Source organism: Diprion similis, chromosome 8, assembly GCF_021155765.1.
Source record: "Diprion similis isolate iyDipSimi1 chromosome 8, iyDipSimi1.1, whole genome shotgun sequence".
NCBI lineage: Eukaryota > Metazoa > Arthropoda > Insecta > Hymenoptera > Diprionidae > Diprion > Diprion similis.
Window position 1 is genome coordinate 26,601,551 of NC_060112.1, and position 27,314 is coordinate 26,628,864.

The following is a 27,314-nucleotide window of genomic DNA, read 5'->3' on the forward strand; positions in this document are numbered from 1 at the left end:
TTCGTCGGAGTTACTTCACAGGTCGTAATGCTAGGCACATTACCATCACAATTGCTGCTGTTACGTGTGGAGTATTGGTACAAAGAATTTCTTCCGTAAACCATTCCGCTGATTAATTCATCGTAACACACCTATATCACACAGTCTTTGTAGAATTTATTATAGGTACGAATAGATGTTTCTTGCGAAATTTTCTACATTCTTGTATTAATTATGGATCCGCGATAGAATGTCTGACAAATACGTCAAATAACTAGTATTTGTACTAAGTGATTTTTCTTTTTTTCTTGTTTGTTTTTCATTTCCAAGTTCTCGACATGCGATGTCCTTGTTCATGGAAGTTTCTCATTTGAAGATTTTCTCATACCTTTACCGCATTGGCACATGCCGCACTGTAAGGAAAAAAAATAAGGTTAACCTTTACGAGAGTTTGTAATTCTTGGCATTTTACAGACAGTCTGCTCAAGGAATTAGAGTTTATGGTTTTTTAAATTCTTGAACTTCGTCCTCCTGCGAAGTTCGCTGGTTTTTTTTTATGGTATAAAACGAACGACGTATAAGTATGACAACGATTGGCTTATATGGATATGAAAACAGTGATCACAATTACGCTTATTCATATCCTCTACAGCAATTCAAACGCTTCCGGGTGTTCATCTTGCGATTCTATTAATTTAGGTACAGATCTATTTATAATATGTTACATATTTCTTTCTAGGCAACCGACTGCATCGCGCTGAAATTACAAATCCAAATCGTGATCACTGAATAACAAGAAATATATGTACTGTAGGTATGTTTGCTCTCTTGTACAGAAGATATAGAAACACAAGGATATTCGTATGAAATTGATGTCTCCGATAATTCATCTCGCGTTTCCCCAGGCACTTGGAGACGTCGGTATAAAAATTCTCCGAGGACGATCATTGTCGTCCTCCGCAAATCCGACTTGTACGCATCAGTAACACAGTAAGCGACTCCTGCAGGCAAAGATCAGGGTCCTGCCGCAAAAGGGTTCTCACCTCTTGACCCGTATCGACCTTGTCTTTGGGCACGGGGTCGTCAATTTGCCATTTCGATTCAGCACTTCTTTGTTTCTGTCTGAGGATTAAATGCCGAGTCCAGAGGTCAAAATCTGCAAACTTTCAATGATTGCCGATTACCGTAGTTGGCTTCATTTCTCCATTGTCATTACAGAGAAAAAAGGTTTTTGCGTCTGTGATAATCAAAAGAAAGACTTCAGTTCTCCTGTACTTCCTTCATTATTTTTTTCAGTGTCTCACGTCTTATTCACGAGAGAATTATCTGCACTTTTATCATTCTTTAATCTATGTCGTGACTAATTCCTTCGCAGGATTACAGACCAACGCTTTTCCCTGCAGCAAAGTGTTCATCAATTACTAAGCTCGATGCCTGCACGTTACCTTCGGAATGATCACGGGTCATTATCCCTCGTTAAACTGGTATTAATTACTCGGTCGAGTGTTTCTAAGAGTTCAGAGCAAGTTCCGACTGTCGGTAGATGAGTTTGTATCAACGGCTGTTTGTAGCTTAGACGCGGTTACGATTGCAGTGACAATTATCACGTCGAGTAAATACCGTCGGAATGATGAAGTAGAAACAATTTACTCCATTTGTTTCGCCTTATACTTGACCCATATTTTAATAATTTTTTACCTTCCTGCCGTTTATGCGCAATATACGCTCGACGGTAATTAGCCGTGAATTCCATTCGCGGTCAAAGATTTCCTTCTAATGTACTGTCGAGTAATTAGGGGCTACGGATGGCAAGGCGCCAAATGAGATGTCGTGTAAAAAAAATTCGCCAAAGTGGGCATCGGATCAACCACGGTTCAAGCATCGACAGTTTTTTAAAAACCACAGTGTTGGTCAACCTCAGTGTTAATTTGTTTGCTTCATGCACTTTCGATATTGCGTACTTTAAACAATCAGGTACAAATTTTCCGATCACTATCTACGAATTAAGATGCTGCAGGTAAAAGTATGAAGTAGAAATGAAAGGCGAAGAGTGAAAAACATTGGGAAGTAAGAAAAGAATCGGAGAAATTAACACTGCGAATACTTACGTCAACTTTCACTACATGTTACAGTTTCTAACGAGGAAAATAATTTTTCAAATAATCTCTCACGTAGGAATTGAAATTTGAATTCGTTCTAATTTCTGTCCTCAAAGATTCAGTGGGTGCAGGACTTTACAAATAAATGATTTTTGAAGAACTGTTGCAGGTACCCGGATATTACGTCATCGTCTACGTCAGATTACCGTGCAAATTTTCAGTACCAAAAATTTCACTGGTAATGGCCATGAATTTTTTGTTCAGAAAATTGTCGTAACGACGGAATGCGAGGTCTGACAGAAATCCCGAGTTTATTTGATCACCGTAACAAAACCAGCCAGGTATTATATCACTCAAATTCAGTTGACAGACTAGCCCGGAAATAGAATCTCTTACAATTAATCCGCGTATCGATTTGATGGGCTCTCTTATACGGAGGCAGATCGATGTCCTTGCTAATATTGTGTGCATAGGATCGCAGGACTCGCACTTTGTGCGAAGGTTGGGTGTGGCAGGTGGTTAAAAATTACAGACGAATAAGAGCCTGGATAAGTAACCCGAGCCAGACTAACGATGTCGATTAATATTGATCACGAAAATATACCTTCGACATTATACCTTTGAAAAAATTTGAAGTTACCATATTATGACTCTGTTTTCAATTATAATAATTGTTATTCGAGCATCTGTATACCTATTTAAACTGACGGGTAAAACTTGTCCTGTTTCGGAAAATTGCGCTGCAGTTTGGTCAAAAGGCCTTCTTACAGTGTGTCCTTACAAAGAGTAGCCTCCAGGGCTTCTCCAAGGCTTTCAATCGTGGTCCCCGGGTGTCGAGGTGAAGGAAATGCCGCGGCATCGATGCACCTGCGTATTGCGGTCTTCGTTGGGATTTTCACTTTGCAATGCGCCATCTGGTGGACAAAAATCAAACTAATGAAAACAGACTGACCGTTGACCTTTTCTTTTTGCGTCTGTATAGGAGAACAAGTATATTATTGATCGTGTTCAATTAATTTATGTGACATGAGTAATTTGAAAGCCCAAGATTCACGATTTGCCTTCATTAAAATGAAAAACTTAGGTTATGTGGTGACAAAATGGCGCCGCCAACCAGGCTCTGACGTCACGAGGACTGTTTCTAATACCCAGTATTTAGAAGGAATCAATACATTTTAATTTGCAAAATTTGGTCCATACGTATTGCGATTCTTGCTTGTAATTTAATATATGATAAGTCGATTTACGCGAATGACCTTCAAGTAGTCTCCCGTTTTTTTCTTCATTAATTTTCTCGTTGAAACTCATGATCGTTGAATTTGTAATAAATGGCGACACGTTGATGGGAAAAAAATTAGCACCGGGCTAAGAATTGGGTAAATGCTGCAATAAAGGCTGCAGGTTATGACAGTAACGACTCAATCAATCCTCTCCATAATTATAAGATTTTTATACCCTCAAGCGTGTGTCGAGTGCATTTTGCCTGTATCGAAAAACCGAGAAGAGGTTCGAGTCTTTCGCGAACGAAGCTCTTATACTCTGTTAAGTAGGAGAGGGTGGGGCAAAGTGGGCAACTTAAAATTTTCGAAATGTTAAAAAATTTGGTGGCAAAGTGGGACTCCCGAATTTTTTTTTTAAATAACGAAGGATAAAATCAACCACCTGAACTTGTTATTAAATATGAATTATTCGGAAATCATTTGGTCGAGTAATTGCAAACCTTATAACGCGAAACGTTTGAAATTGGACTTTACTCTCAACTCGTCAAAGTCAAATAATTTTCTGAACTTGAATCTATGATTACTTATTATCGAGAAAGCTAGATAACAATTTAACATGATTGTTCATATGAAAACTAAACATTTTATTCTGATTTTAGGCATTATTTTTTTAAGGGGCCCACTTAGATAATAATATACGAGAGCTTTTACGCTTCATGCAAATTATTCTGAATCCTTGTTGGCGGGTAGCCGAAGCGAATAAAAGGTGTGGCCTGTGTTTGCTCACGTATCTGGGGCATGCAGGTACAGTTTTTCCGTGTCGAAGACGCATTTTATACCCAAATACCAATTATCCGATCGAACGGCGTAGCGAATGCTTATTGTGAGGCATCTGGTTCACACGAGGTAACATGGAACCCCTTGTCGAGCACCGACTTCCGGTAATCAAACCTGAAAATCCCCCTCGAGTTATATAATAATTGCAATTTCGGATAACGATCGCGGCTAATGAATCTGCATCAAACATATGAGGCTGCCCAATTTTTAAATACTTTAGTCGGATCAATTATCGCTCTGCTTTTTACGCTGGCAATAAATTGCCTGACAAAAGATTTACGTAACGCGAAGTCTCGTTACGTCATTTACGATAAAATATCCTCAAGATAACTCAAACACATCACGTTAGATTTCTATACTTTTTTTTTCAATATACGTGCAAAATTTGTAAATACGAGTGATAAATCAATCAGTGGAATGATTGTTTGAAACGACAGCGAAAGATTGCAATTGAGAGATGCCAAAGAAAAAGAAAAAAAAAAAAAAAAAAAAACCACCCAAGAAAAAGTCGAAGGAAGATAAAATCGTTGTTTTTCAATTTGACTGTGATTGTAAATTCCACGTCGATGTTTTGATTTACACGTTACGCTTAATTAAAACTTTTTTCTGTAATTGGAAGATTAGATCCGTAACATTAGTTTTTAAACATTTTATGGCAGAATTAAAACTGATTATATTAGGTATACACATTTCTGCCATGCAGGACGGACCACGCGAATCGATTTATAAAGTACCGTCTGAATTTGTCAGCAAATCAATTAGGGAGAACTTTATATAATTTCCTTTGTGGGGGGTTGAACGAGTCAACTTTCAAAGTCAGAGACCAACGCGACTGTCATGAAATCGACATATTTATCCCACATTAGCAGCTTATTCTTCGTCTCTTATCATCATTAATGCCTTAATATTTAGAGGCTTAATTAGTTGGTTAAAAAAATAAGCAAAATTTTTTCGATCTTTCCTGCGTGACTATATGATTATATTGATAAACCGACACCCGTACAATTTTTTATAAACCTCAACACTTTCATGTTGAATAAATATCCGATTGAACGAGTCATTTTTGAACGATAATTAATTAATTTCACGATATGATCACGTTACATTGATTTTCAATTATTCCATGAGTCCGCAGAAAAATTAGTAATCAAAATCGGTTCGGATGTTCTGGAGTAATAAGCGAACATACTGTCTACAGACAGACGAAGCCAAAAAGAAGATTCGCAGTAATGTGGCCACTCGTACGCCAAGTTCCCCGTAAATCATGTCTTCGCTAATCCTTGATCAATCATCGGATTAATAATTCTGTCCGCGAGGCGTACCTCCGTCAGGTTATTCCGATGGAGATGACCTCCATCGTATCTCAGCAGGGTTCGACGTCGGTCATTTAATTAAGTGTCTTTGACTGTCCAAAATAACCTCAAGTACATCAGTTGCCCTCCCTTCCCGTCATCATTTCGGTGTTTCTTCTTTTCGTATGACTTGAAATGTGATTTTTAAGCACCACACGATAACCGGATCTCAATATTAACTATATTGTTCCCAAATTTTTTATTTTTTCATTTCAGAATTGGAACTTTTTATCGAGTGGTGCTCAAAAATCACATTTCAAATCACAGAAAATTCCCGAGACCCTCTTGTGTTTGTAAGAGCATCGTACTAAAAAATGATCAAAGTCAAAGGAGGTGAGGTACATGGGCTGCTAATTTGACATGGAATGCCCTATATACAGGTAGAATAAGAATTTGCAGAGATGTACCGAATGGCGCAAGAGCGCGTATTCTCAAAACGGCATTCGGACTCGATGAACATTTATTTTTATCGTCACTGCAATGTGTCAACTGTTGAAAAAAAGCAAACTAATGCAAACAGACAGAAAGCTGACCGTTGACCTTTTTTTGCGTCTGGATAAGAGAACAAATACATTATTGATCGTGTTCAATTAATTCATGTGACATGAGTAATTTGAAAGCCCAAGATTCACGATTTGCCTTCATTAAAATAAAAAACTTAGGTTATGTGGTGAGAAAATGGCGCCGCCAACCAGGCTCTGACGTCATGAGGACATTTTCCAATAACAAGCGAACTTTTCATCGCCGTTGCAAATCGTCTGTGTTTTCGACATATTTGATCCGGTTTGTGTATAGTAAATGAGCGTTATAGTGAAACGAAGCGCTGATTACCGCGCTCAAACTTTCATTTACGTAATGGCAAACCGAACCAACGTTGAAATTAAACGGCGTTCAATTGAAGTTTGACAAATCTTTAGATAAGCCATTTGCACGGTGTTTATCGTTTTTTTTTTCGAACCATCAACGGACCCGGAAATAGCTGTCGTGTCACGCGTGACGCGTGCAAAGGTCCGCTGAAGAGCTCTTGCCATGCACACCTTGCCTTATTTCGGTAATGTAATCGTTGTAATGTCACGCTCGTCATGTTACATGCCTAAATGCTCGCCCATCGTTCATTGACGATCGGTTCTTATTTTATTTTCAAACGACCTTCCTCCTTGAGTTTCGTATCGCGCCAGTAGCTACGTGATTTGCAGGTCTAATTATCCCGGCAGCAATGTGCACTGGTTTACAATATGGCGCTGTTGTCCGGCAGATCGGTGTTCCAAAGTTTAAGCTTTACCGATATCGATCGATTAATTGTTGCTCGTTGGTTAATGGTGTGTCCCAAGAAACTTTCTTGAGCCATTCCCGTACTTTTATCTCAATCTCGTACCCACGTCTCAATGCAGGTGTCAATGTTGAAGAAGTTTACACTACGAGGTTCCATTTGGAGCAGAACGGAGAAAATTATAACAAGCGATGTGATCACACGGAGTGGGAATCAGGCCGTCTATTGATGAATTTATTTGTTTTTCGTTTTTCCCATTTTTTGTCACTGTAATAGCTATTTACTCACTTTCTTTTGAAATATTCTCTTCTCATTCTTTATCATTATACACGGTGATTTTATATCGCATCGCATCTTGGTTCTCCGTTGCAGGAAATGTTTTTATACCTCACGAGTTTGATCGGTTATTTTCACGTAACACGGTGTTATCATTATTATCGATTAGTATTCAGGAGTAGGTTTTAAAACTTACAGAATCATTCAACCCGAAGCAGTTAACTTTCGATGCTGTAAAGGTTTATTCAAGTTAGTAGAATCAAAAAAATATTTCACTTATGTTGGCAAGATTGAATAAATTTTATATAATTCCTATCAGGCAATTTATGTTCTTTATTTTTCTCGCATTGTCGTTGTAAATTGAACCGATATGTTGTACACCAACGTTTACCCGCAGTTTATAATAGTTAAGTATAAATTGCGAGACAAAAATTCCGCCGCGAAAGTCGTTGACGATTGTATTTTACAGAGTGTGGAAATTTGTTGTGATCAGAGTTCTCCGGATTTGCGGTTCACGGTATTATAATAAATTCTCATCTGTACCGAGTTACGAGTAAGTTTGAGCTCGCGAAATCGTTGTGCAATTTCTACCGCGCAGTTGCGTAATAATCATCAGTTTCGGTTTTGCTCGGTTCCTTGCAGCTCCCGTGGGAGTAACTTTTATACTTTCCTCGGTTTAACGGAATTTCATCCGATCTTTCCGTAATTTCGCATTTCTTTCTAAATTGCGGATTCTTCTTCTTACGTAATTTCAATTTTTACCGTTCAAACGACCACATGAATCTGAGGAAATTTCCAGCCTTTTGCGTCAATTTAATTTCCCTTACGACATGCTCGATTCTACGCAGAAGAAATTGTTAAACATATTTCCTGTTTCGTGAAATCTCGATGCTTTTGACACATTACTGTTTTTTTTTTTTTTTTTTTTTTTTTTTTTCTTATGAACTTTACTCGCAGTCTTTTTTTTTCTTTCTTTTTTTCCTATTCCTCACTTTACTTTATGCTTCTCCTCCTCCGATCTGAGTTTGAAATATTGCACGTGTAAAAATCTACTAGGCTGGAATGTGGTTCGGCTGACAAACGTGAAGTATGAAATTGCTGTAAACGTGTTAAACGTGCGGCATTTACTAAACACGTAGGTATCCGAGGTCACTTGACCAGGTGACGCGATCCATTTCGTGACAAAAATTAAGAACGTCACGGAAATATGTCATTTAAACGTCACACGTTTGTCACGCTGCAAGGTTGCACCATTAAATTCAAGTGTAATTCGAATGCCGAAACAACTCCGATATATCACAGCTGTTTCACGTTATTAAAGGTAAAACCAGAAACACTGCATCTAATTGAAATCCCTTTGCATATAGATTCGCTCAGAGGAATGCACCGTGGATCCAATCGCTCTGTGGATCAAAGTCACTTTGGTTTCTCTCCATTTTATTATAGAAAGATTTCACTTCTTTCTTATCAGACGCATCCAAGTATATATAATTAATAACTTGTGTATTGATAACTTATCCGCAGACGATCGTGAAGAATAGAAAATTTGCTAACACGTAATCTTTGAAATTGTTTGATTACAATATCGAAACATCTTTGGAATTTCTTTTCGCCGAGATTATACCAATTGTATCGTTTAATAAATTTCTTATCGTACTTTTTATGAACACATGCTATACGTACACCACGAATGTGAATTCGTGCTTCTAATATATCTAGCTTTATAACCAATAACTCAAGATTACGCGCTTGATGTAGAGAAACTGTATTGTTTTGTGCTGTCATATTTATATCTGAAATAGAGCCGTAAGGTAGTCGGATGTAAACGATAGTTTATAGCCTCGATTTAAGAGGCAAGAAAAAACGAATAAAAATGAAACCATGCAACACGAAATTCATTTCTAAACCTTCGTGCATACAACGTCTACTGTAAGAGGGACCGTGAAAAATTTGAACATCTGTTTTCTGCAATCTGTTCTAAAGCAATCGCAACTTTTATCGCATCTTACAATTAGATGAGAAATATCCTCACATCGCGGATAAGATAAACACAGCGTTTAATCCCTTCGGTTGCTTTGGAAAACATCGTTACAGGTTTATCCAGGTAATTCGTAATTATTGTCAGTCCAAATGTGATTAGATTACATCTGTATCATCGTGCGGAAAATTGTCTACTACACAGATGCGATCCATGAATTAACCTTGGAGGACTTGAACGATTGACTAACTAGCGGATTCAAAAACGCGAATCTCGAACCATATTCAATTTTTTTTTAGTAATATGCTTGTGTTTTTTTTTTCTAATACTTTTAATAAATACTATTTCGTTTTAAATACTTTAACGTTTGAGCTCTACGGCAGTATGAAGAGAAACCAAATTTAAAAAGTAAGAAAATTGTGGTTAAAACAAAGAACATCCGACCCGTTTTTAGAATCATACACAATAGGGCAAGATTAGATAAATTAAATATCAAAGAGAGAAAGTAAAACTTTTTTTCACATTTTTGTATAGACCTATTAAATACTCAAAGTATGTGACATTTTACTCACAGCGTTGTCAGGTTCAAATAATCACAGATATTTCAGGTTGTCTTTTCTTTTGTCGCTTGATAGTCAAATAACGAAATAATCACATCAGTTTCAACCTATCCTCAAGTTAAAATGATTTTTCAGAAAATTACCGTATCCTCTAGTCAAATTTCAAACGTATTTGGCTCTGTACCTCATAATCACGATAACAAATTATTGAATGATAGCCAAATGTTCACCGATTATCGACCGTCAATTTATATTTATAAGAATCGAGGCACGTGTGTCTTGTAAACAGAAAAATTAATTAACTCCAATCATTCGAAAGAATTAATAAAATTGGGGTTATAATGTTTTCATTGACTGAATCATATTATGCGAAAGATTGGATTCTTAGAAATATAAAAGGATGAAAAAAGGGGGAAAACAGAATGTTGTATTTATTGAAGCGTTGTTGTTGTTGTTGCTTCTGCTGCAATACTTATTCCTGAAAAATGTTTACAGTCGAATCGATTGAACCGAGGCATATGATACCACGTGGGCTTCGTTAGACGTTCCTTCGAGATGCGGGTCAGGCTACCCGGGGATCCGGACCTAGGGGTTGATATTTCGTCATCGGAGGGTTGCGGCGGGTCGGCGATTGCGCGTCGCGCATGTCCTTGGAATTTCGCCTCTGTATTGGGGTTGGACCAGACCAGCTGGTACTGCGTTCCGAAATATCCGTTCCTCTCCTCAGTCATCCCGGCGTGGTGGGATTGCCAACTGCGACATCGTCGAGTACAGATCGCACCTCCGTAATCCACTGCACGATGAATCCGCGAGTCGATTTTAACCGGGAATCAGTAATAATTTTTTCTTCACTCTGCAGATCATGCTTCATCCGCGAGTCGGGGAACAACGCCGAGCTTCGGGGCGGATTTGCAAAGTGATGAAAGTGCCGGAAGCATCAAGTAGGTACTCAAAAGGCGGCGAGAAAGTGTTTAATCGATATTAAAATATCTTGAACTGACCTTGAATCGATTAAAAATTGTTATTTTCATTTTATTTATTCTCGTGCGAACTTCTGCCAATTTTTATCGTAGATATATAAACATCAAGGCTTCATTTGGAATGAAGTATATTTCATTACGACGAGTCAAACATCGCAATGCGGTCCAACATTCATGCACCTATCTATATTATATTTATATTACAGTTTAATCTCCAACTGTGAATCGACAATAATTTATTATACATTAAAAATTCGCCAAGTTACAGTTGGCATATGGTCTACGCAGTTATCGGCTTTAGTACGACTCGAGTAGTATCTATAGTCTTATTTACTCTACTTTACCACCGGCAATGAATTGCGAATATGCAGAGTTGCATTTAGTCTGCTGGTACTTGGAAAGCGCAGAGGAAGTCCTTCTTGGGTCGCAACTGAATAAGCTTTTCCACGCGTCGTCTGTTTGCACTATTTTAAGGCCGGAATGCACGGAGTCGATGGCAAGCTATCACGTATCCCAATTAGAATCGTCACTGTTTCTTGGCGTTGAAACGTTGGTGGATTGTACGACTATACGGAGGATCGTGCCAGACGTCATTTCATCATATGTATAGCGGAGTGGAAAAATGAATTCACTGCATTTAACACCGCGATTTCTATACGATAACCGTGATTCACTCCTAAGCCAACAAAGATCTTATTTTCGCAACGATATCACCCTGTAACAGTGCTCGACTTCCTACTTGACCCAGGATTCATGTCTGACCCTCACGCCCTTTTTCACTCGTTTTATAACCGAGTACAACTCACTTTCATATCTTATGCTTTGAAGAGTTTTGATTCCACTCGCGGGTAAGCTATTCTTATTCTTCAATGCTTGCTGGTTTGTGGAATTCAATATGGTGTCGTAGTGTCTCGATGAATTTAATTGGTGGAATGAAAATCTCGGTTAATCAAATTCGAAAGTAGAATTAGTGCAAGTCTGTGATACAATCCTAGAGTAAGCTCTTCCACTTATCGGGTCACGTTTTATGATTCTAGTAGATAATATCGAAGATATCTGATGACTGTCCAAGCAAAACATGAAATCGCATTTTTCTTGGTCCTTATACAAACTGATGAGGATAACTCCAACTACATGTATCATAAAATTTGGTGATTTTCATTCGATATCCAAGCGTCAGTTGACGAAATAATGAGCTTGACGTGAGTAATCAGTCCCTTTTTCGTTACACCTTTACGTAGTTGATGAAAATTCCGGTAAACAAAGACATGCGGTAGAAATGACACGACTGTAATTGAAGCAGTCAAAGCAAACGTAGTTCAAGAATAAAGTTCAATATCAGTTTGTATAATTCAAACAAAAGATATGAATCTGTAAGTCGACCTTCTGATAATGTGTCGTATTTAAACTGATTGAATAAACGTTGACTTATCGCTATGGTGTATTTGAAATTGATGTATGGGTCCTTATTTGTTTGAATTGTATATCTTTCTAAGGCGCCACGAAACATTTGCGCGATAGGCCAACAGTGCTACCTGCGGTTAGCTCTTCTTTCTATAGTCAACACAACAAAACGAACTTTATATCTACGTGGCGTCTGCTCGCGATCAGTTATTTTGACTTTCAAAAAAAATTTACGATGGCAACAGTTGAGGTTTGTCATAGAAAACGTCATACTCACGGTAATTATTTTTTAAGCGGGTAACGAGGTTGTGCCGAAAGGCCAGTCTTCACGTTCTACCATCACTCACGTCAAGTAGAATGATGGCGTTAGGCGCCCATCATCATAAAGGGATGAATAGTGACATAAAACTGCCCTTAAAAGACTTCTTCTCTCATCTTGATGGATACAGAAATTGATGAATGCCGTGTTACAAATTAGTTCGGAATTATCAAACATTCACTTTATTTATTTATTTATTTTTTTCGTTTCGATTTGATTTTATCTGTAGTAATAGAAACTGAATTAGTTTTGCGGATTTAGAATTTACAGTAGAAAATATGAATGAGGAAACGACGTAATCAGAATACTTTTCTAAAATCGAGATAAGCAGTCACTCGTAATCAGTTTTATTTATCTCTTTTTTTTGTTTCGCTTCGCTTGTGCAGTACTCGTTCTGATAAGCGAGATTGAATGTAATACACAGTACATTAACCCATTCGCTTTTTCTTACACCACAGTGTGTATAATCTTGACTATCGTTTCTCACGATTTTCTCCAGATATAATGCATATTAAATAATCATTGTCAAGTATGTGAAACCGAGGTGAATTTTTTTGACAAATCGATTGTCGCTATACATTTTGTAGAATAATTCTCACATTGCGTGAAAAAAACGCAAATTTTGAAGAAAAAAAGTAAAAACATGTCAATTTCTGAAATATGTCCAAAACATTTCAAAATCGTTCGAAGAGTATTTCTTTACTCAAATAAAATCATTTCAAGTTAATATTTTGATTTTAAAGTGAACTGCTTGAAACAACAATATGATTCCTGCAGTATTGGGATCCGCTCATGCTTGGTATGAATTTAAATGATTTTCAATTTTGTCGTTGAAATGAATAGGGCATAGATCGGAACCGTAAGTGAGTAATTTCTCTGCGCAATTAAAAACCGCACGATCCGTTCGATTCCCGGTTAAGTGTAGAAAATCGGCGAAGATGATGATCAGGATGGTCTCGAGTGGCGGAGGTTTTGAAGACGCGAGTCGCCGGCGGCAGTGGTGAAGTTTATTTCTGCGAATACGTACGTACGTATGCCGACCTATAAAATTTCGCAGCTGCCGGCTGGTGTATTCGCGAAGGTAAAAATGCGAAGGAGGAAAACGACGGCCGACGGTGAGTTTGCAAACGTCCGGCGAAGCTGACCTACCTAGGATCGAGACCGGCATGCACCGTCGTCGTCTCGACATCATATAACAGAGCTGCTACTCGCGAGCGATCAGTCACTCGCCGAACCCGCGTCGCACCGTGCAGCACAATCGCCGATTGAGCCAGATACCTCGGCGCACACACACAATCGACAACAATAACAACAATTTGCAACACCGCAAAACCGCGCGACGGAAGCCAAAGCGAGTCTGCAGTCCGCAGTTTGGATCGTCGTCGCGACGAGTTTCGCGCGGGAAACGCGAATAAGCTCGTCGCTCGAGTCGTGGGGTTGTTGCTGGTGTTTTTATTGCGATTTTTCTTTCTTCTTCTGCTTCTTTTTTCCCGTTTTCTTCTCAACGGTAACTATCAATCCCACGAAATACACGTCGGGGAAACAATTTGCGGTTTTCTATTTTTATTGCAATTTTTGCAATATTCTATAGAACAGAAGAGGGAACGAACTTTGGGAATACTCAGTTTTGTACGGGAAAATCTGAGCTATGGAAGCTGCCGGTATTTCCATCATCTCTCCGTCGGCACTTGCCGATGTCGCAGCTTCTCCGAGTCGGAGATCGAGGAAGACGAGTCTGAAAATGGGAAAAAATCCAGCTACGGGGAACAAGATCCATGCGGAAGAACAAATTGTTAAAGAAAGAAAAAACTGTGAGTAAATATAATGAGATGCACGTTTTTGCACATTGGTATACACGTAATTTATGGATATGTATTTGCTCGTCACGTACGCTGATGTGTTAACAAATCAAACCGGATGATCCGACCTTTCGGACCCTCGGAACCGTCGACGATCTATCGAGCGAATCACCGTCTCCGGAGTGTTTGCAAATTTTAATATATTCGTTTCTACGTGGTCTTCTTTTTTCCAGTACGGTCGAAAACCGGTTTCAAAAACGCATTTTTCGCCTAATCATTGTTTACATAATTTACACAGAGATGAGGATTCGTAAATTTGTGGGATAACATTCTTCTCGTTCTTCGAATAATTTCCGTGCATCGTTGAGAATTATTCTTTTGCGGTCGGTCAAACGAGACGCGTGTTTTTTTGTTTTTTTTTCATCCAATAAATAAAGTGTTGAAATTTTTCTTGGCGAATCTGTCTATAAATATAGAAGTAGAAACGATGATGCATGTCTTGATTCCAAAGTATTCGATGCGAAACTGACGTTTCACTTACAACGTTCTTTCTACACTATATAGTACAATAAAATGAAATACAATGAGAGCAAATATTATCACAGACAATTTATTTAGTCGATGATGCCTTTTGTTAAACAATATGGAATCTCGGACTCGTTGCGTTTACTTTCGGCAGCACATTTTTATATTTGACAAATGATAGCCAAGTTCAAGTCGATTTTACAAATCAATGCACACCGCTGCCCCGTCTTTGTTTTCAGGGTTAATGTAATGTTATAACGGTCACGCAGTTGCAGGACGCCGTCGACAGATGGCGCCGTGTCTCAAGCTTTTGGTGGTTTAAATTGTCAGACGTTAGCCGTGATTCGGCAACTTGAATTTCTTCCAATTCGGAAATTACGAGTAGTAAGAAAAATTTCGTTCGCTGAAATTGATCGCAATTAATTTAACTAGGTCATTTATAGCGATTCGTTTGCATTGCAAAATTTTCACTATTATACCTAGACCGGTTTTCTTTTTAGCTTTTTTTTTCTCTTTTACGCACCCTTCGAAGACTTAGTTCTTAGCCTCAAACGAAGCCTCGTGAAACCGGAACTCCGTGGCGAAATTCTATACGGTTTAAATTTTTCGAACACTCTAACCGAAATGTCTCAAAAACTATACAAGACTGAAAGCTGTTTTTGGTTTTATTTTGTAGATAATCAAATTTTCTATAAAAAAAAAAGGTCGAGATTGTATTTGTATCAGCTTAGAACACGGGCGAGATAAAAATTTACAAGGTAATAAGCTACAATCTTTATTCGTTTATTTGATGCACTCAACTTTAAACGTCTACATCGAATACAAGATGAATATTTAGGTGTATAGTGCAGTGTCTCGGCCTTTTTTTTTTATAGAAAATTTGATTATGTACAAACTGAAATATAAAACAGCTTTCCAAATTGCACAATTTTCGAGATATTTCGGTTAGAGCGTCTGAAAAATTCAAACTCATCGAATCACCTTTTAGAATTTGACTACATTTTATTACTGATTTCCGGTTTCACTAGACTTTGTTTAAGGCTAGAAACTAAATTTTTGAAAGGTACGTAAGAATAAAAAAAAAAGTTAAATGTTTTTAAATTAGATGTTTTAAAATTAAATAGATAAACATTACACTAGCGCTCTGATATTTAAACTCTCGAATCGAACAGTGAAATCATTCGATTCGTACTAGCTTGCTACTGCTTAAATAAAAACTGCAAAAATCGTCATTCTACACGTATATTCAGCCCGAATGGATTAGCATTCACGGTTGAAGTTCATCGCGAAAACCGGTCGATGAACACGTGATACAGTGGTTAGAAACTCGTGACGGTTTGCCGATACAAGGAAGGATCTCTAAAACGTAATTATACCCCCCCCCCCCCCTCCCTCGACCGCTTCGCCAAAAAGAAAACATGACATGCATATCACGAATTGAATTCAAGAAGGATCAAAATTGGGGAATTTCCTATAGATCTTCTGTCAGAATGATATATCAACTATGACATTAAACTTTCAGCAGCTCAGAGCGGATATGATTGTTATATACAAGATTTTGGTCGCGCAATATTCGAGTGGACAGCAACCCTAAACGGAGAACTTGTCCGGCTCATCGACCCGAGAGCATTTCTCTTGGCGCCGAAAAGAAAGTCGGATTTCATGATCCGTTGACTGTTATAATGTTCCTGATCGCGTTAGCCAGGCTTCAGTTCATGATTTTGTTATTAATTTTCCACGCATCACGATCAGTGCGATATTCCGCTAATGACATTAGATAGCAATTAGACACGCTACTGCATTTTATTAGATGTCACACGGATTGTTACGATGCTGTTTCAAGGACATCCTGAGGGTGACTTAACAGTTGTTATAACTTTTAAAAATTACTTTTACCAAGCCATTTTTGCGAATATCGTTGTGCAATTCGAAAATCGGCAGCCTTGTGACAGAGAGGAAATAAGGGATGAGAGAGAAATAAGGAAAACACGTTGTTACAGAATTTTAGGAAGTGACGACTGCTACACGAATAACGAAATCGAATTATCACTATATTATCGCTTTCTGTTTATCCGTTGTAATAATCGCAATAAATTTTCCATGTCCCACGTTCTTGTGATTTGACGTCATCGGAAGATTGCTTGGAACTAATTTATTCGATTTGCTTGAAACCGTATTGACTAAAATAACTCATCGCTTTAACCTTTCTTAGCGGAATAAGTTTTTTCTGTTTTTTTTTTTTTTTTTTTTTTAGCAAATTTTAGATAAGTAAATATAAACAATCGTCGATGATTACGTTTCAAAGGGTACATTTCGTTTCTCTTTTTAACTCTGCTTTTGAACTTTGGTTTAGGTTAATCGGGTTACGAAATTACTATTGATAAAACGTTGAACGATTAATTATCTTGCTTTCCAACCATTGTCGGTTTATCTATCAACCTCATCATTGAGGTTTATCTATTTGATTATCTTCGTCAATAGTTATGCGGCTTTGAACTCTGCAGCGTATCGATAGAACCGAGAATGAGTAAATTGGCGGGCGAATCGGCAACTTCGAAAAAAAAAATTTCAACTTGTATTTACTTTTTCCTAAATTTCAGAAATCTTGGTGGACGTATAATTCGCGTATTTTTATCGAATCTAAATTACTTACACAAATTTCCAGATTCACAGTCAGTATAGACAAAACTTAATCAAGAATTGTCTAAAATATATTTCAACCGAAATTACAAACGTGTTGGAAATAATATAAATGTCTTTCCTTGTTACTCGTATTTTGTTTTTTCAAACACCATCCGATTAATCCATTAATTCGCTATTATAGTCGCAGATTAAGTCAAAGACGATCAAGATGAGAATAAAGTTCGGTCTGAAATATTTTAAGCCATCTTGTAATTACGCCCATACAAGGCTAACAATAAGCCGCATTTAGATTAATGAATTGCTGAATAATTGAAGGCCACGTAAAATTTGCCGGACAATTTGCACGCCGAGTACAATATTCACGTGTTATCTATACGGCTCGGGTATCAATGATATCAGTCACTTTTCTAATGATCCGGGATTTAGAAGGATTTTTCATCAGATCATCAGGCCTGCACTCGATCTTCAACGACAATTACTCTAACATCATAGGATCTCCTTATCTTTACTTCCATATCTCATTCACGATGTAAATAAGTACTCGGGTATTCGACGCTTTATTTACTACTGTTTTCACGTTTCTGTGAATTACAAGTTTCGGTCAAAGATCACGTGACCAATGCTCTTCGAATAGTTTCAAACTTTTCCGAGTGAATTTTTGTCCCATCTGTGACGAGGAAAATTTTTGCAATCGACGAAACATACTTTGAGTGAAAATGATTTGTCAAAAAAGTTTTCGACACGTATCTCACGACGAGCATTCTTTCGTGCATAATTTATTTTGCAATGAAGTTACGCAATCGCACGAGAATGTTGCAGAAAAAATTTTTATCTGCTGCTGCAAAAAATACCTGAGCTCATTTTTTTTGGAGTTTTATCAAGGGCGTTTATAACAGGTGAACCGTTTTATAATACGATGCACAATGAAAAACAGTTGAATAAAGTCAGCGTGTATATTTTTTATTCATTTTCACCAGACTGTTTAAAGAACTGAAGAAAAGTCTGAGGCTTTTGTAATTCCTTGGACGACAAGATATGACTTTCGAGAAGTTCGTCGGTGTTGATTGATACCCAATGTCGGGAATCTGAATGGGAAACAATATTGAATATCAGATTATATAAACAGTGAACAATAAACGACTGTTTAATTTGTCATTTTTATCGTTATTATCCAAGTATGCCAGACGCAAGCGACGATGTGCATTTGAGTTATCTCAAACGAGACAAAACACTCGTATTTCATACTGCAAATAAACAAATAATATTTTCAAGCTGATGACAAACAGCTGTCATGGTTATAAATATTAAAAGATGATTATGGCAATTCTTTACTCTGCGGTATTTCTTCTCTGAAGCAAGCCTCAATGTTTCTTCAAGGTGAGAATCTATTTCAATTCAGGATTACAATTATAAACAATTGGTGAAATTTTATCTGAACTCGATTGTCTGCTTGGAGTTTTCTGTAAAACTCGACGACGAATTATAGTCTTACAATAACAGTTAGTGAATTGTAAATATCAAATCCAACATTTTTTACAACATAAGTTTGAATGAGCTATTTTCTTTAGAAGACAAGACATTATCGCTACCTCGCCATTGTTTTGCACAAACGAAACTTCCTTATCGTCGGATTATTGCTCAGCGTTTGCAAGATGGATTATAAGATTTTTATAAGATTCTGAGTTTAAATACTTTGGCAAATACAGCAGGAGTGACAAGTCTACAACCGCTGAGCCAGGTGGATTTACTTTTGACATTGCTCGAGTCATTTCCGCATTTTTGCTAATTTATCCTCATATTCATTTCTCATATTATAGCATTTCGCGAACGCCTGCAGTCACTATACCTTATTACTAGGTCCCAGATAAATATGTACCTAATAATAATTAATGTCAAACCAAAGTGTGTTTGCTAATTTTTATTCCATATTTTACTTTTTCAAGCTTATATTATATGCACATATTTTATAATTTCGAATACACGTTTATCCAAGCCGTACTTATTACAATATTCGGTTTCTGCTGCGCCATAAAACTGCATCAGCTGGTTTTGTTCAATACAATTTCGCAGCTAAACTGAATCTTGAATGCGCGCGCCGCGAGGCAGCATTTCGAATTTGGAACGATTCGAAAATGGAACGCGTCGCGCTTTCCTTTCTCTGCAGTATCTAGCATTTATTATTTAGTCGTGGCACCCAAATCGCGAATTTGATTGAACGAAACAAGCGACATTCGCTGGCGAAATCGAACCCTTGCCACGTCTACCAACATATAAAATGAGAAAGGAACCGTTATGCAACGAGCGCAGGAATTATCAATTTTCTCATTTCTCCCCTGCGACTGCGTAAAATCGATCGTTGTGGTTATACTTATAATTTTACACAGCACGATAGAATTTGCAAGTCAGGCGTAAAAGTTAGATGGAAGTGAATTCGACTGACAATAAACAACACGTTCATTATTCCAGTTCCCAGAATCTGCTACGCGTTCGTCAATTTCAATTCTGACGGAAAAGACGCGACGAGACTGATTCTGATGTTTCGATGGTGCGTATGGAAAGCACAACGTGTAATCGGAGATCGGACAGCCGCGAATATATAAAAGGAAACGCTCGTTTGCCGAAGTTTACCGAGCTCTGGCATGGCGCCGAGTTTATTACGAGTTTCAGACTTGTGCGAAAATCACTGTGTACGTGCCTTGCGGCTGGTGACGTGACGCCGGTGATCATCAACCCCCCACGTTTCCGAACGCTGACCCATCCGGAATAAACCTTCATTATATACGCATAGATATGAATATACATCGTAAGGATGGTATCGATCAAACAAGACGGGATGAAGATTTGTCACGGCAGTGTGACGTCATAATTGCATGCTCTTCAAACTTTCATATTTATTATCACGATCATCTCGATTTAAGCTTAAATCAGTTACGATGATTCATCCCGCAATCAAGACCACCGATATGCAATAGAAGATTTTTTCAAACATCGTTACGTGATTTACGTCTCACAAGGGTGGTGTCCCAAGTCGATACCTTCGATTTGATTTCTTTGGTAATATTTTATAGTAGACTAAAAACTAGGTGACAAGTTTTTTTTTCATCTGCCGTTAATCACTTTAAGGGGGTGAAAACTACTTTCAAAGACGGGCACCCAACGGGGTGTATTTTTAATGAACTTGATGGATTTGAATGAAACCAGCCCTGAAATGTTTATATTGATTAATAAAACAATTCAGCTTTTAGTTTTATTCAAATACATCAAACGCGTGAAGTAATCATCGAATCCCGTTGGGTGCTCATCTTTGGGGGTCGTTTTCACCCCCTTGAAGTGTTTAATGGCAGATAAGAAAAAACACCTGTCGCTTAGTTTTTAGACTACTATGACATATTGCAAAAGAAATTAAATCGGAGACATCGACTTAGTGATCGATATCTTCCTTGTTAGTGAATACAAGAAAATTACGAAAATAACAAAAGAATGACGGTCAAAAATCTGTTATCATAATTTTTCTGTCTTATCATGAAGTGGACACTACATTATATTGACGTTAGTCGAGACTCTGATTTTCTGTAACGGCTCACTGTTACATTACAGTCCCAGTATTCTTTACGAGATCTTACAACTCGACGTTGGTAAATATGTTTTTCCACACAATTTGAGATTTCGTTTCACCTCAATGTAATGATCATCGCGCAATCACATGAGATACACATCTTTTGTGTGTAATCAGTGCCGCAGAGTCTCGACGCCCTAAGGTATATAGGATAACCATAATATCTTGTAATCACGACGCTCTTTTATAATTATCAAATGAAAAACAAGTATCGTGTTAAATGATGCAATATTGAGACGATGGTTACGAAAATCTCAAGTGCAATATTTTACACGAAACACTTGTTGTAGTCTTCCTCAAGGTGTACATATTGTAACCGTTGACTTGATTTCATTGTAATCCCTTTTACGAAAACAGTCATATATTATGATACATGGTCACGTGGCCCGATAAGACATCAAGTAGTTGAACCACTTTTGGTCTCCTTTGGGTATATTTCGCACGGGGATTTGTTTCCAAGGATTTTGCCAGTCAGAAAATGGAGTCAACAACATTTCACTCATGTCGTGCAGGTGAATTATCCCGAAAACAAAACTCTACGATAAATATTAAAAGGACTCTTGATGCATCGCGCACGGTACTGTAACAAAGTCTGATATTTCATAAAGAGAGGAAATTCAATTGCGGATTTTTCCACCGTCGATTACACGAGCAATCGGGTGACTAGGATATACGGAGTGCGTATTTAATTTGCGGTGAGAAAAACGCACTTTGGTTGAGACAGAGAAGAGAGAAAGAAGAAACGAACCATCTGGTCGGCAGCCAACGCCACAAGCATTCGCGGTCGTTCATCGCATCGCGAACTTGACCCACCGTCGGTGTGCATGACATATATTTATATAACTTGTTTCGCTTCCTCTGCCTTCTCTCTCTCTTTCGACCACGTGGCAAACGACGACTCACAATCAGAGGGACGGAACGAAACGGTGCCGGTATTATCGCGGCATGAAAGAACGACGTCAAATAATAAAACCCATATTCCGCAACGATGTGCGATGTTAAGCATATTTCTGCGATGTGACATGTGAGCCATACTTGTTAACGGCGTATCAAGAATGATTCCAGTCCAGCTGGAAAGTATAACTTATATTCGTTATCCAGGGAGTCGAGAATCAGTCACGAATCGTAACTACATAATTAGAAGAAAAAGAAAAATGACTGTTTAATCAAACGTATAATGTTCTTTCAGTACGTTCAGGTGTTCATTAATCCTTTCAGTCACACGTTATTTTGCTGAGTCAACTTTTACAACAAGACAGTTTCCTGTATTTTTGAGGTTGCTGATTACGAGTCTGATATTAATTTTCAAAAATTCAAGATGGCGGATCCAATATGGCACACGAAAAGCTCAGCTTTAATCAAATCCGGTCACCATACCGAATGTCTAAAGTCTGATTTCAGATTCGTAATAAACGACCTCAAAAACTTCCGAACAAAGTTTTTCTCCCGATTCTATGGAATTCGAAGTTTTCATCCACCCTATTGAATCCGCCATCTTGAAAGTTGATGTACCACGATGTCGATTTATGACTCGTCTGTATTGTAACATCACGAAATACATGAGGTATTAACAGCTTATTGACAGTTCTTTCAATAGTCTATCAGAATTTGCGGAATAGCCAATATTTCTTTTAATCAAGGTCACACTCTTGGATGGAAAGCTCTTTTCTTTACTCACTCGGTCGTTTTCCCGACTTACTCAGCGTCGCAGTGTCATTTCGTTTCCTGAAACGAGTCTAATGGCACACTTACGATATACCTGCACCTGCCATGCATAGTCCATTCCTCGGATCTCTAATTTACTCACTCTCCAACATATTGTCAGTGAAAATTCAATGATTCAGTTTGAGCGGCGCGAGTTGCGGAAAAGCAAAGAGATCGATCACTGACAGACTGAAAAATACTCAACGTTTCTCGTCACGAAGCTTGCCAAACTCTCGCGCCAAGTTACGGAGCAAAGAAGAGAAAAGAGATCGCCAAAGTTCCCCCCCATTTGCGAAGTCGCGAAGAAGTTTATCGGATCTTTTCTCTCCTTGACTCGCGAATCATCTATCAATTGCACAATAGCTAGTACAAATCCGCGACAGTTGCAGTTTTTTTTTCGCTAAATTCTGCGGTTCTGACGTCACCTTGATCTCCACTTCCGTCTGTCGCCCATATTCAACGGTTAGTTGTTCCATGGAATGAGGCACTGTCTATACATACGTCAAAGTTACAGCGAATTTTTTAGCCACAGTTATCACATTCGAAAGCTGGTTAACTCAATTGTTCTGGGAGTATAACAATGTCGTTAAAAAGAAGTATAATCGCCAAATAGTTTAGGTATGCGTGAAATTCGTCGGAGGTCAGCCAATTATTCTACTTTTTGCCGCTCGTGGCCTGATTCCAAGCATATACCTACAACTTGTTTAATGTCGTTGGTAGAATTCTTGCAAAAATAAACCAACAAGACGGAATACAAGAGTTTTCTTTACTTTAATGAACACAAAAAGGTGAATTCAAATAGGTGAAGAATGAAAAACGGAAAGTTGTAATAAAGTGTGCCGGTCGTTCACCCCTCGCCTCCTGCATTGTCTCTCTGCAGTATCTGCAACAGATCATTTCACCAGCTGCTGCACTTGGCTTTCCCACATGATTTACAAGTTTTGGAGAAAAGACGCGTTATAATTTCCCCTGACAATCATTGTGTGTCTCGGTCTTCGATACACACGGACATTATTTTATGAATCGTCTCGCCGCAGTTTCTGGTTCCGATGTTTCGATTGCTGCAATTACAACCCGGGAAGGAGGGCAAAAAATATGATGACAGTGTAATTGGAGCAATGAAAGAGACGCAGCGTGACATGCAGGAAGACGTTGCGTGACTTGCAACAAGAGTCGAGACGAAACGAGACTTGCGAGCGATTTTTTATCCTCATTTTACCTTTCCTCAACGACTTTCGCCTGCAGTTCCTCCACCCGGAAATTCAGAAGAAGGAAAAGGAACTGCAGCTGCCCCGAAGCGGTTTCGCTTCGTTACGCGGTTTAAACTTGCAGTCCTCGGTAGGGCGTAAATTTTTCTATTTATGGAAAAATTCTCATTGTAAGAAATGCATCACGCGTGCAGTCGATGTGCAATATTTGTGTTGTAGGTTTAAGTTATTCTGAAATCGTTGAGAAATTTATCTGCTTTTAATTAACGCTTCTTATCACTCACGCAGAGTCAATTCATTAGCCATTCAGAGTTTAATTAGATATATTTTCGTATTTGATAGATACGTCTCATTAAGCTTGACGAAATTTTTATCTCATTTCTTTTTGTCTTTATTATAAAAACACAGCTGGTGAACCGATTTGTTTGGATATTTACGGGGAAACAATTGCTGACGGATCGATCGGTTCATAATTCAAGATCCGAGATATCAGATTAGATTGTAACTCGGATGCAGAGGATTTGTCGATAATAATGATAAACCTACAACAACTATCTTCAAGAGCACCTCGATAGTCGAGAGGAAAAGTCGTCTTATTCTTGCAATCGATACCCACTTCAAGTCATGCGGAATTTTCGAAATCCAACAACGCAATGTAATCTAATTCTAAATCTTATCAGATTAACGGATTTCGATTTGTATACGTTGTTCACCTGACCGTTAATAAGTAAAATTGCCTAATAAAGTTAATTGAAGCCCGCTGATTTGTCGAAAGATTACAGCATCGATTGCTGTTACCTGTACGACGTGATAGAGATAAAGAAATAAGAATAAAAAGTAAATGTCAATTTTTAATACCGATCGAGACGTGTGCCTCTGAAAAAATAGTTAAATTAAATTTACTACTATAATTTGAATGCTTAAGACGATATCCTGTGTTTATCGAATCAACTACTCCCACGCACAAAACATCGCAAATACTACGTAACGCTGAAAGTAATTTTGACATTAATGAACACAGTTTCTTTATTGCACGCGTAACGTCTTGGCAAACAAAATGTAACAATTACTTTAATTTAATAACGCTGAAAACGGACTTACAACCCAAGAAGTAAATCCAAGATTTGTTTTGAGATTTAAAAACTGTCCACCTTAATATAACGTCTGCATGTAACGTAGACTGAGTCGGAAATATCAAACTTAGAGAAGAGAAATCAATTTCACCGATACTCTACAATGTTACATGTATATTGTACAGTTTAAACGTGTAATACGGTATGAGAAGGTAAATAGAAAAAGTGTGGAATTTCGCAAATAAACTAAAGACAAATGAACAAATAAAGACGGTACGAAGTCCGTCTTACCTGCATAAGTTCTAATGTTTGAGGTGTTGAAAAACTCGGAGCTCGCTTGGTAATTATTGAGTATGAAGATACCTTCTTTACCATAGGAACATACCACTACGTCTGCACGATCGATCGATTTACCGAGCAACAAGATCGGATGAGCCGACGGCTGGTGTCGATTGCGATTATTACCGACTGTGCAAATATCACTGGAGATAAGCGTCCAGTTGCGGCCTCATTTCGGGAGAAGGTGTCGACTCGAATCGGCGGACGTAGTGATCGGTATACGTGCACCTAAGTTCTGGTGCCGTTTTTCAACGGCTGCTCAGCTTCGAATTTGCGCGCGAAATACGAACGCAGCAAACATTCAAAAGAGTTCCCTCTATTTTTGCACGGTCAGGGGTCCCTTGGATAATTGATAAAATTGTACTTTGAAGGGCGGTTTTTGTCTGCAAGCTTTTTTAGTAGGAAAAATATGTCCTGTGATTTTTCTCTTTTTTATTTGCCGCTGATTGTGAGAAGGAAGAGTTTCTTCTTGCCAGATAAGACACGTGTTGGGTGTCAGAACAGAAAACTTGTCGTATGATTTCGTTATCAGGTTCAATCTTCATCGTTAGAATTCTTGGATTTACTTCCTCTTCCTCCTAAAAATGGGTTACCTGATTAAAAGAATAGTTCGTGACCTTGATATCAGCGAAGAAACAGTCATCGTCGAAGAAAGAGAAGTGCGCTGTATTTATTTTTGATTAGTAGACATTATCTTGTCCCTCAGTTAGCAAAAGGTAAAAGCTTTCTCAATGCTTATGTGAAGATTTCTTTTTTTTTCATTTCCGCTTAGAAAAAATTCTCATAGATTGAATAAATGCTGGGAATGAGACGTAGACTTCCGCAAACAAACTGTAAATATTGTGATGGGGTGCGAATCATTTCATAAATCCGTTGAATCAATTACTTCTGTAATCGGATTAGGTATTTAGTTATTACGAAGGCAAAAATTGTTTTCAAAGGATTAGAACAAAACGGTGGTGTGATTCTATTTTTGAAACGTGATTACGACCCACGCAAATATTGCCTTGAATAAGGGTGATATCATTTTTGCACTCACGATGGTTTCACTGCGAAGTGCATAACAGCTTTTAGACGTTAATCACTTATCGATATCAAGCAAACCGTGAAACAAGTGAACAATCGAACGAAGATGCTAGTTTTTCAGGAAATTCATGCTTTCCGTGAATTCTTTGAAAAACATTGATGAATCTGCAAATTGATTTTTCAATTTTCAAGTTCGCGTTGCTGCGAATATTAACGTCGTAAAATCTACGACGTTCATCGCTCCGAGTACGTACAAAACGTGTATTCATGTGTTACGCATATGAAGGCAGGTACACATGCACATGAAAAAGTCCAACTATTATTAAATCGTGGTCTGAATCATCCGAGGAATGACATATAGCGAATCATGCGAGTACTTAGGTATGTAATGCGATAAATACGGAAGTGCCAGGTTCTCGACGAGCAACAGCTAATACAGTATGAGAGGAGAAGTCGCGATGCTAACGTGCCGCACGAGGTAACGTGTCGTTGAGTCCATTTCATATCCAAATGCAGGAGATTTATGAGTAAGACTTATTTTTCAATATGTAGTATCATCGATAAATAATTTAATGTTACGTTCCTCGCTTTACATTCATTCAGAGCTTCTGAATTTTCTCCAAACAATTTCGGCATGTTATTAGCATAAAAAAACTTTAGTGAAGAGGATTACTGCATGCAAATTCGATATCAACGAATTGTTATCGCTGGATGTTATAGAAAAATTAATGTGCATCTTTATAATGGTTGCGGAACCAGTTTCAAGTGAAAAAAAATGCAAAACGTTCATAATTCCGATTGTCAAATTATCTAATCATAATTTTGGATTTTCCGGTATCCAGCTGTCCAGAATTAGACAAGTCATGCTTCAGGGTGTATAGGAATTGTAAACTTTCTAATATTCACGTGAATTATTTCTACACATGATCTGCGGCAAATGACGTTTTACGATTTTCTTTTTTCAACGAGTCGAAGAGTCAATTAAGATGAAGTAAACATCTTAGCTCATTGCGTAATCGTAAATCTTTGGATTTACTGACGCAACGTAACAGAGAGAGAGAGAGAGAGAGAGAAAATAAAGTTCATTACCGATGAAGATGAGATCAA

The 27,314-nt window shown here is 38.0% G+C and overlaps 1 protein-coding gene across 2 annotated transcripts in view; it reads left to right on the forward strand.

Moving 5' to 3' along the window:
- The first annotated feature begins 10,312 nt into the window (after positions 1-10,312).
- The window catches only part of LOC124408823 (aquaporin AQPcic-like), a 35,019-nt gene continuing 18,017 nt past the window's right edge, over positions 10,313-27,314 (forward strand). Inside the window, exon 1 of one of the 2 annotated variants that reach the window (XM_046886050.1) lies at positions 10,313-10,512. In XM_046886050.1, coding sequence (XP_046742006.1) covers positions 10,434-10,512 — 79 coding nt within the window. In that variant the 5' untranslated portion in view covers positions 10,313-10,433. Of the gene's footprint in view, positions 10,513-13,884; positions 14,086-27,314 lie in introns of those variants that run through there. The other variant, XM_046886048.1, reaches the window with a different exon arrangement.